We start from the raw sequence: 11,405 nt of genomic DNA on the forward strand, positions 1-11,405 counted from the left end.
TGGCTCCCTGGTACCCACATGGTAGATGGAGAGAAACAACTTCTGCAAGTTCTCCACAGAATTCATGTGGCACCATGTGCACGGGACACATACACAGGCACACGCTAGACAAATAAATTGTTTTGAAAAGTTTTAATTAGAAAGATCAGGCCCAGCCAGGCGTGGTGGTGCACACATTTAATCCCAGCACTTGAGAGGCAAAGGCAAGCAGATCTCAATGAGTTCGAGGCCAGCCTGGTCTACAATGTGAGTCCAGAACAGCCAGGGCTACACAGCAAAACCCTGTCTTGAAAAACCAAAAACAAAAAAATAATAAAAATAAAAAAGACAGAAGGATCAGGCCCATAAACTTTTTTTTTTTTTTTTTTGGTTTTTCAAGACAGGGTTTCTTTGTGTAGCCTTGGCTGTGTAGACCAGGCAGGCCTCGAACTCACAGCCATCCACCTGCCTCGGCCTCCCAAGTGCTGGGATTAAAGGCGTGCGCCACCACGCCCGGCCCCCCATAAACTTTTTTTTTAAAGATTTATTTATTCTTGCATTTTATGTATGAGTGTTCTGTCTTCATGCACACCAGAAGACGCAATCAGATCCTGTTGCAGATGGTTGTGAGCCACCATGTGGTTGCTGGGAACTGAACTCAGGACCTCTGGAAGAGCGGTCAAGTGCTCTTAACCACTGAGCCATCTCTCCAGCCCCAGGCCCATAAACTTAATGAGCAATACCACACAGAGGAAGAAGCGTACACTCTCCACACACACAGAGCCTAACACTGTGATGGACGGCCTCAAGGACTTGTCATCATCAAGTGACCACTGGGCAACAAGAACTCCCGAACGTCTCAGGACTGTCAGCTCAGCACAGCGCAGCTGCCATTGGCTGATGCAGTCCACTTTCAAGGCCACCCATTTTTAGAGATATCGCTACACCTCACTCTCCTGTGCCCCGTGTCTTCCAGCTCAGCCCTGAGGCTGTAGTCTAGCACTGAGCTACTGACGTCGCACCACCCACAGTGACTCTATCGGTGTCTGCTCTTGGCCTCTGTAGTCAACAAGGCTCTTCCAAAGAAACTGTTGAATACCAGCAGCCATGGAGGGACACTTGGGAAAGTGCGGCCAATGAATCGGACATAGCTTGCAGATGTGCTGTTGTTTTTCTGTGTTTCTGACAGACGCTGCACACTAAGAACATCTGCTTTGGACATTTCTTTTCTCTCACCTTTCCTTCATTTTCAGAAAACTTTGACTTAGTGGGGAAAACTGGAACAAAACTAACAAAGGAGGAGGAAAGATGTGGGTGGGTGGACTTTAAGAAGCAGAAGACACGGGGCTGGAGAGATGGCTCAGTGGTTAAGGGCACACTGACTGCTCTTCCAGAGGACCTGAGTTCAAATCCCAGCACCCACATGGCAGCTCAGAACTGTCTGTAACTCCAGGATCTGACACACTCACATAAACATACTTGCAGGCAAAACACCAATGCACATAAAATAAAGGTTTAAAGAAGAGAAGAAGAAGGAGAAGAAGAAGAAGAAGAAGAAGAAGAAGAAGAAGAAGAAGAAGAAGAAGAAGAAGACGACTGTAGTCTGTGCCTGTGAGACCAGATTTGAGACGCAGAGACAGTTCAAAACCAACCTCCACTACATAGCAAGTTCAAAGCAAGCCTGAGCAAGCCTGGGTGAGAATCTGACCCAATGGCACACTGTACACATGGCAAAACTGTTGTCTTTTCTTTCTTCCTTTATTTATTTATTTATTTTTTTTTAAGAAGCTTAAGGGCTGAGTTCTGTGATCCTCCTGCCTGAGCCCTGCAGTAACGTTATCTGAAACCACCACTGCTCACCCCACCGCCTTTGGCCAGGCTTCACAGCAAGGCTCTGACCTTTGCCCTTAGGCCCGGCAGCTCACTTTGGTTAACAATCTCCCAACAGTAGCAAGGGACTTCTCTTTCTTCAAACAATCCAGCCTCTCCCCCTCCCCCACCCTCACCCCCCTGTACTTTCGCTGCCTACACCAGAGCCTTCTGCCAAGTTCCACCTGTACAGACTTCACTGTTAAGCCAGATGTTTAGCCGCTGTGTCTCTGACAAAAAGGAACCATACCAGCTGGTGGCACACTCCTCCCAGGGGCCCTGGTGGCCAGGGCAGAGTTGAGGCCACTGCTGCTGAGTCTCTGAGCTTAGGCATTGTGTCCTTCAAGGAGGGCCCCTCCAGCAATGGCCTCCCCTTTGCTCCTGATTCTTCTGTTCCTGACTCCAGCCACAGTGGCCAACCTCAAAACCGACGCTGCGTGTCCAGCATGTTGGGGGGCCACCTTTGACCCCGAGAGCCAGCGGGAGCTGCTTCTCGATTTAGCCAAGAAACGCATCCTGGACAAGCTACACCTCCGCCAGCGCCCCACGCTGAGTCGGCCTGTGTCCAGAGCTGCTTTGAAGACCGCGCTGCAGCGCCTCCGCGGGCCTCAGCGGGAAGCCCGGCTGGACCAGACACAAGACTATGAGATCATCAGCTTTGCTGACACAGGTGGGTCCGTGGTCTGCAGCTCTGCCCCCCACCCACACCTGCCTGGCCTCTCCCTAACCATCCTGCCCTCCACAGGCTCGCAACCCCCAGGTTCTCTGGGATAGATCAGGTCCACGTAGCGGTGGATGGAAACTGTTCAGTTTCACTTATTTTTTATTTTTTATTTATGTATTTATTTTATTTATTTACTACATATACACACAAGAAGAGGGCGTCACATCACATTATAGATGGCTGTGAGCCACCGTGTGGTTGCTGGGAATTGACCTCAGGACCTCTGGAAGAACAGACAGTGCTCTTAACCTCTGAGCCATCTCTCCTGCCTCTCAGTTTCACTTCTTTAGAAACTGCCGTCCACATGCCCTCTGGCTTCTCTGTCTCTGTCTCTGTCTCTGTCTGTCTGTCTGTCTGCCTGACAGCCCGCCCCCTCAGAATCCCCAACTCTCCATGTGTGAGCCTGCCCACCCTAGGCCAAGGGCTGATTGATTACTGGGGAGTTTGTAATTTCTCTGGCTCCAGGATATATCAATTACCTCCATATCCTCTTCCTCAAGACCTCCCCATTTATATAAAAAGAGAAAAAGTAAAACACCAAGATTATAAATTCTCTCCAAAACCTCAGATCCCCATAATACAGTCCTCATGTCACAAGGTCAAATAGAACTCAGAGAGAGGTGTAGGAAATAAAGAGTAAAAAAAAAAAATCAGCCTTGGTGCTGGGCCCCAGTACTTGGGAGGCGGAGGCAGGCGGATCTCTGAATTCAAGGCTAGCCTGGTCTATATACACAGGTTGAGTTCCAGAACAGCCAGGGACACACAGAGAAATCTTGTCTGGAAAACAAACAAACCCCCAAAATCAAAACCAATCAACCAAAGGATAAAAGGTAAAGGAAAGAGTTACTTCCACAGCCGCCAGCTGGAGAGAAGAGGAGAAAATCTTAGCGCTTAGAAACAAAAGGAAAGCTACTGCGCGCTCCTCTGCTCTTAGATCTGCCGGAGCGATCTTCACTGTGCTCCTGGCTCCTGTCCCCTGATGGGCACCTGCTCTCCTCCTTCCCCAAGACCCAGCACAAATTATGCAGCCACATAGCATGGCCTCTGATTCTTGCAGAGGCTCTTATTAGCTGAGGGACCCGGGTAGCTAATGGTCAGGGGTCTCATTCGTAAATGAAGACGATAAGAGAATAGCTTAGAGACTTAAATGGAGATGAATATATATATATATGAATTATATATTATTATATATATTATATAATATATTACATATATTATATATTATATATATTCATTCCTTAGAATTCTAGAAAGTAGAAAGAACAGGAAATACGGAGGGTTCATCCCCTGTCCAGGAAGAGACCGGTCTCTTCTCTCTGTATCCTCACATGGCAGAAAGACACAGGAAACTCCGAAGTCTCTTTTAACCAGGCCCTAATCCCCTCTCCAGGGCTCCACCCTCAGGACCTAGGAGCCTCCCACAGGCTACTATACTATCACTTTGGGATTTGGGTTTCAACATGACTGGTTTTTCTTTTTTGAGAGACAGGGTCTCCTGACACAGCTTGGGCTGGCCTGAAACTCAGCATGCAGCTCAGATGGGCCAAACCCACTCATGATCTTTCTGCAACCCCGAACGCTGGCGTTACGGACACATGCCCAGCTTCAACATACAAAAACAAAACCCAAAAGGCAGGGCTGGAGAGATGGCTCAGATGTTAAGGGCACACTGTCTGCCCCTTCGGAGGTCCTGAGTTCAATTCCCAGCAATCATACGGTGGCTCGCAGCCATCTATAATGAGATCTGGTGCCCTCTTCTGGCCTGCAGGTGAACAAGCAAGTGGAACACTGTATACATAATAATAAATAAATCTTTTAAAACAAAAACAAAAAAAATTAAATTAAGTTTAAAAAATTTAAACAAAAAAACAAACAACAACAACAACAAAAACCCCACTGAAGCATTTGTCTGGTCATTCTAGCCCAACCTTCTTTAAAACATGGCAGCCGGATTCCACGAGGGCAATTTCAGCATAAATGATTGTCCAGCTTCTATAGATACTTTGTTTACTTTTGTCCCATTGACAAAACATGTCGCTGCAGCCGCATCCAGATTCAGGGTGGCATAGAACTGGATAAAAATCATGCAAACCAAGCTGGGCCTGGTCAGGCACGCCTTTAATCCCAGCACTCGGGAGGCAGAGGCAGGCGGATTGATGTGAGTTGGAAGCCAGCCTGGTCTACGAAGCCAGTCCAGGACAAAAACAAAAAACAACAACAACAAAAACAAACAAACAGAAAATAAAACAGAAATAAGATCTCACTTAGTTCCTGTCTGGTTTGGAACTCACAATGCAAACCAGGTTGGCCTCTAGCACTTCAAAATCCACCTGCCTCTGCTTCCCTAGCGCTGGAATTAAAGGTGCCTCCTTTTGGTTTTGTACTTTTGCACTCTACTGCATGATGCCCTTAGGTCCCTTTTTTGTTTGTTTGTTTGTTTGTTTCTCTGTGTGCTATCCCTGGATGTACTGGAACTCTCTTTGTAGACCAGGCTGGCCTCGAACTCACAGAGATCCACCTGCCTCTGCCTCCTGAGTGTTGGGATTAAAGGCGTGCGCCACCACGCCCAGTACCTCTTTTCATTTTAAATTAAGACCATGGGCCCGGGGTTGGAGAGATGGCTCAGAGGCTAAGAGCAGTGACTCTTCTTCCTGAGGTCCTGAGTTCAATTCCCAGCAATTCCCATCTACTTTGTGCAGATGGAGGAAGTAGGCTGCCAAGTGCATCATTATAACAGGTGTAACTAAAACCGAATGACACTCTCACACTACCAAACTTTCCTATGCTTGCCTACCTCAAATGCCCATGATTAAATATCTATTTTTTAAAAACCACCAGGAGGTAGTGGCCCATGCCTTTTATCCCAGCACTCAGGAGCCAGAGTCAGGCAGATCTCTGTGAACTTGAGGCCAGCTTGGTCTACATAGTGAGTTCCAGGACAGCCAAGGCTACACAGAGAAACCCTGTCTCAAAAAACAAACAAATAAAATTTAAAAATAAACTGAATGGTAGAAAAAAAAGACTCCCTGGGTCTCTAAATAATATAGTGTAGCCTGTTCAACAGTTATAACACATTCTGTGCTGTCAAGGCAAACCTTAAGCCAGCAAGGTATTCACACCTGTTATCTCAGTACTTGGGAAACTGAGCTCAGTCTGAATTTGAGGCTACATGGTGAAAGTGTCTCAGAAAGCTAAATATATAAGTAAATAAAATAACTTTGTATCTTTCCCATCCCAACTCACAGAGAACCACCTGCCCTTGCCTCCTGAGTGCTGGGATTAAAGGCGTGCACCACCACACCGCAATTTTATAATTAATTTAACAAAGTGTTGGGTCTGGATTTTTTTTTTTAGTTTTTTTTTTTTTTCCAAGACAGGTTCTCCTTGTGTAGCCTTGCCTGTCCTGGACTCGCTTTGTAGACCAGGCTGGCCTTGAACTCACAGCAATCCACCTGCCTCTGCCTCCCCAGTGCTGGGATTAAAGGTGTGAGCCACCACACCTGACTGGATCTGGATTTTTAAATTTTTTATTTTTGTTTTGTTTTGTTTTTGTTTGTTTGGTTGGTTGGTTGTTTTTGAGACAGGGTTTCTCTGTGTAGCTTTGGCTGTCCTGGACTCACTTGGTAGACTCACAGAGATCCGCCTGCCTCTGCCTCCCAAGCGCTGGGATTAAAGGCCTGAGCCACCACTGCCCCACTAAAATTATTTTTATTTGCTTATTTTCTGAGACAGTATTTTGTTTTGTTTGTTTTATTTTGTTTTGTTTTTCAAGACAGGGTTTCCCTGTGTAGCCCTGGCTGTCCTGATTTGCTTTGTAGACCAGGCTGGCCTCAAATTTACAGAGATCAGCCTGCCTCTGCCTCTGAGAGCTGGGATTACAGGTGTGTGCCACCACGCCCAGCTAGAGATAGTGGCTCAGGATTTTTAGTGGTGTGAAGACACCATGACCACAACACTTCTTTTTTTCTTTCCTTTTGGTTTTTTGAGACAGGGGCTCTCTGTATATCCTTGGTTTTCCTGAAACTCACTCTCTAGACCAGGCTGGCCTCAAGATCTGCCTGCCTCTGCCTCCTGAGTGCTGGAATTAAAGGTGTGCATCACTACCAGCTGGCTTCGTGGCAATTTTTTTTTTTAAGATTTATTTATTATTTATACAGTACTCTGCCCATATACCAGAAGAGGGCCCAGCTTGCATTATAGCTGGTTGTGAGCCACCATGTGGTTGCTGGGAATTGAACTCAGGACCTTTGGAAGAACAGATAGTGTTCTTAACCTCTGAGCCATCTCTCCAGCACCCCCCTCCCCGACCCCCGTGGCAATTCTTATAAAGGAAACCATCTAATCAGGGTTGACTTACAGCTTCAGAGGTTCAGTCCAGTATCGTCATGGCAGTGTGCAGGCAGACACGGTACTGGAGAAGGGACCGAGAATTCTACATCTGGATCTACAGGCGACAGTGAGCCACACTGAGAGGAGACTTCAAAGCCCGCCCCCACGGTGACACACTTCCTCTAACAAAGCCACACCTACTCCAAGGCCACACCTCCTAAGAGTACCACTCCCTATGGGCCAAGCACTCAAATACAAGAGTGTGTGGGGGCCATACGTATTCAAACCATCACAGACAAGGTATGGAGCCCTGGCTGACCTCTAACTCCCTATACAGACCAGGCTGAACTTAGAGATTCAGACACCCATATCCAACAAGGCCTTTTTTTTTTTTTTAATCCTGAGTTTTGTTTCTTTGTTTTGATTTTTCGAGACAGGGTTTCTCTGTGTAGTCCTGGCTGTCCTAAACTTGCTTTGTGGACCAGGCTGGCCTCGAACTCACAGCAATCCACCTGCCTCTGCCTCCTGGGTGCTGGGATTAAAGGCATTCACCACTGCGTCGGGCTCTGGGTTTATCTTTTATTTTAAGAGTCTTTTGTCCTGGCATGGTGGCACATCCCTTTAACCCAGCATTTCCAGAACAGCCAGGGATACATAGAGAAACCCTGTGAGAGGGAAAAAGAAAGAGGAAAGGAGAGAAAGAGAGCCCTTTTAAAAAAGATTTGTTTATTTATCTACTTATTATGTGTACATGTGTGTCTATTGAGTTTATGTAGACTATATAGAGGTCAGAGGGCATCAGATCTCTTGGAATTGGGTTTACAAACAGCTGTGAGCGCTGGGCGTGGTGATGCATGGCCTTTAATCCCAGCACTCAGAAGGCAGAGGCAGGAGGATCACTGTGAGTTCAAGGCCAGCCTGGCCTACAAAAGCAAGTCCAGGATAGCCAGGACTGTTACACAGAGAAACCCTCTCTCAAAAAAAGCTAAAAAATAAAAATAAAGTAAAAACAGCTGTCAGCAACCTGATGTACATGCTAGGAATTAACCGAGGTCCTCTGCAGAAGAAATAGGCAGTTGAAAACCATGGAGTCAATGGAGAAGGAAGGAGAAAGGGTTTTCTTTTTCAATCTTGCAGGTCCTTTTACAAATTCTGCTGGGAAACTGAGCAGGTTTTGTGTGTGCAGGCTTCACACTGTAGTCCAGGCTGTCCTAGAACTCACTAGGCCTAGGTGGACCTCAAACTCACAGCAATCCTCCTGCTTCAGCCTCCTAAATGCTACCAGAATTACAAGTGTGAGTTACCATTCCTGGCTCCCTGACACACACACACACACACACACACACACACACACACACACACACACACATACCACTTCCAATGAATGTTTCCTGAAATGTCTTATCACAGGAAGCCAAAACAAGACAATCAGCACTTTCAGTGTTCTGCCAGGAAATCTCTAGCTGACGTCACAAGGTAGTTAGAAATGGTTCTGGCTTCCAAGTTGTTATAGGTGATAAACAACCTATAACTCGACTTCCTCTTTCTCCAACTTGCACAGCAGCCTCCTCACTTCTGTCTTGGCTTAACAGGCTGCCACTGAGTCCCAAAGTGAACGGTACAAATATTAGGTCTGGGTTATGGTGGCAGCACCCCACTTCTGATACACAAATTTCTATTTCTGTCACTCATTAATTTTATAAACCAACATAAAACAGTTTTGCTGCTATTGTTATATGAGGGTTTTGTTTGTTTTGTTTTGTTTACGGTTCTGGCAATAAGTCTCACTCATCACACACACATTGCTTGTGCTACACAACAGCCCTAACATAAAAATTTATATATATATATATAATATATAAATAATATATATAATATAGTATATATAAATGTTTATATATATATAATTTGGGGGGGTTGTTTGTGTTTGTTGTTTTCGGTTTGTTGTTTTTGTTTTTTGTTGTTGTGTTTGAGACAGGGCTTCTTTGTTTTAGCCCTGTCTGTCCTGGATCTCTTTGTACACCAGGCTGGCCTCGAACTCACAGAGATCCACCTGCCTCTGCCTCCTGAGTTCTGGGGCTGGGATTAAAGGCATGCACCACCACGCCCAGCCCTCCAGGGTCTCTTTCTGCAGGCTTTCTCATCATTTAAAACATTGTTTCTGAGCCGGGCGTGGTGGCACAGGCCTGTAAGCCCAGCACTGTGAAAGTGGAGACCAGGAGGACCGTCAGTTCAAGGCTGTCCTGTGTGTATATTGAGTTTAGTGCTAGCTTGGGCAACAGGAGCCGTTGTATCAGACAAAGGGAGTATATGCTGAGAATAGAGAAGCAGCTGGTAGAGCTGACACTCAGAGGGCTGCTATGACTTGACTACGGCTTCTTATGTTTCCAGGCCCCTCCAGCGTCAGCCAGACGCGCCTCGACTTCCACTTCTCTGATAGAAGTGCTGGTAGCTTGGAGGTCCGGCAGGCTCGTCTCATGCTCTTTGTGCAACTCCCCCCCAATGCCACCCGGACTGTGAACATAAGAGTACTTGTACTAAGACCGTATGACACCAACCTCACCCTGACAAGTCATCACCTGCTGCAGGTGGATGCCAGCGGCTGGCACCAGCTTCTCCTGGGGCCGGAAGCTCAGGCTGCTTGCACTCAGGGGCATCTTACTCTGGAGCTGGTACCTGAAAGCCAGGTGGCCCACGGTTCAGTGATCCTGGGTGGGGTTTCCCACAGGCCTTTTGTGGCAGCCCAGGTAAGAGTTGAGGGCAAGCATCGGGTTCGCCGACAACAAGGCATCAACTGCCAGGGAGGGTCCAAGATGTGCTGTCGACAGGAGTTCTTTGTAGACTTCCGTGAGATCGGCTGGCATGACTGGGTCATCCAGCCTGAAGGCTACGCCATGAACCTCTGCACCGGGCAGTGCCCACTACATGTGGCAGGCATACCTGGCGTCTCTGCGTCCTTTCACACATCAGTGCTCAATCTGCTCAAAACCAACACGGCTGCCGGCAATGCTGGCGGGGGCTCATGCTGCGTGCCCACAGCTCAGCGCCCTCTGTCTTTCCTCTACTATGACAGGGACAGCAACATTGTCAAGACGGACATACCTGACATGGTGGTAGAGGCTTGTGGGTGCAGTTAGCCTGTGTGTGATAAAGGCAGCCCAAGGTAGTGTGGCCTCTTACAAAGATGGACTTCCGTCGGGTGTGGTGGCGCACGCCTTTAATCCCAGCACTCACTCAGGAGGCAGAGGCAGGCGAATCGCTGTGAGTTCGAGGCCAGCCTGGTCTTGAAAGTGAGTCCAGGACAGCCAAGACTACACAGAGAAACCCTGTCTTGAAAACAAAACAAAACAACAACAACAAAAACCCAAAGATGGCCTTCCTCAGAAGGAGGGGGTGACCACGTTTTCGTCTCTGTCGGGAATGCAAGCTCCTCCTTTCTAAGTGTGCAAGCACCCTTCTGTCAACCCCAGGAGACCTACATCTAAGGAGAATCACTCACAACCAATGGCCTTTCTCTCTCCTGGGACACCCCTCATCCTCAACCCTAGTCCAGGGGATGATAATCCACTGCCAACTCAGGCAAGATCATTTTGTCCCCAGCAAAGACACCCTCAGCTCACCCTTAACCGACCATGTAACCTCCTCTGCCTCCTGTCCTGTCAGCTGATGGCTCGGCTCCCAGTCCCTTGAGTTCTATGGCCTTCCACCTCCACAGAACCCCTTCCTGGGGTTCACCCAAGATGAGATTGCTGTTTTCCAAAACAAGGCTCAGCTCTCAAATCCTGTGTGGCCCCCAGTGTTCTCTGTCCACCTCTGCCCTTGGGGCCTGATGCTCCGGGGTCTCATCACCCACTAAGTTCCAGCTGAATTTGACGAAAGGGAGACTCCGGTTGGAAACTAAAGCTTAGGACGGTACAGAGGTCAGAAAAACTCCATCAGGCATAGCGGCTCCCAAGTATAATCCCAGCACATGAGAGGCTGAAGCGGGAGACCTACCTAAAGGTTGAGGCCAGCAAGCTCTAGGCTAGCCTGGGTTATATCATTAAGACCTTGTCGCAAAGTAAAATAAAGGAAAAATTTTTAAAAAGAATATTTCCTATTCTATTTCTGCTCCCCGCTTGTTTACAGGCCATGGCTCTGTGTCACCATGGCTGTGCTATGTCCGCGTCATATCATTGTTTCAACACTAAAGAGTTCTGGTGGCTTGTCCTTTTTCTAGTCCCTGGTGTTCGAGCATCTAGTTTTTCAATTCGCTATGTAGAGCAGGATTGCCTAAAACTCGCAGAGATCCACCTGCCTCTACTAGGATTAATGGTCTTCACCACCATACCAAGTTTTGTATATATTTTTTGTTTTGTTTTTCGAGACAGGGTTTCTCTGTGTAGCCTTAGCTGTCCTGGACTCACTTTGCTTTGCAGACCAGACTGGTCTCAGATTCACAGAGCTCTGCCTGCCTCTGCCTCCCGAGTGCCAGGTTTATAGGTGTGCGCCACCGCACCAGGCT

At 47.5% G+C, this 11,405-nt stretch overlaps 1 protein-coding gene across 1 annotated transcript; it reads left to right on the top strand.

The window, feature by feature from the left end:
- Positions 1–2,000: 2,000 nt before the first annotated feature.
- INHBC (inhibin subunit beta C) lies at positions 2,001–10,649 on the top strand. Its single transcript, XM_084759624.1, has 2 exons — positions 2,001–2,518; positions 9,293–10,649. The coding sequence occupies exons 1-2, from the start codon at positions 2,212–2,214 to the stop codon at positions 10,036–10,038; spliced, it is 1,053 nt and encodes a 350-aa protein (XP_084615750.1). The 5' UTR covers positions 2,001–2,211; the 3' UTR covers positions 10,039–10,649.
- The last annotated feature ends 756 nt before the right edge of the window (positions 10,650–11,405 follow it).

Source organism: Acomys minous (assembly GCF_964271855.1).
Source record: "Acomys minous genome assembly, chromosome: 15".
NCBI lineage: Eukaryota > Metazoa > Chordata > Mammalia > Rodentia > Muridae > Acomys > Acomys minous.

What these genes read in the sequence shown, in the direction of transcription:
- INHBC (XM_084759624.1), top strand. Translation starts at nt 2,212, where the DNA reads ATGGCCTCCCCTTTGCTCCTGATTCTTCTGTTCCTGACTCCAGCCACA. An exon ending in CATCAGCTTTGCTGACACAG is followed by an intron (nt 2,519 to 9,292) that starts GTGGGTCCGTGG and finishes TTATGTTTCCAG; the next exon opens with GCCCCTCCAGCGTCAGCCAG.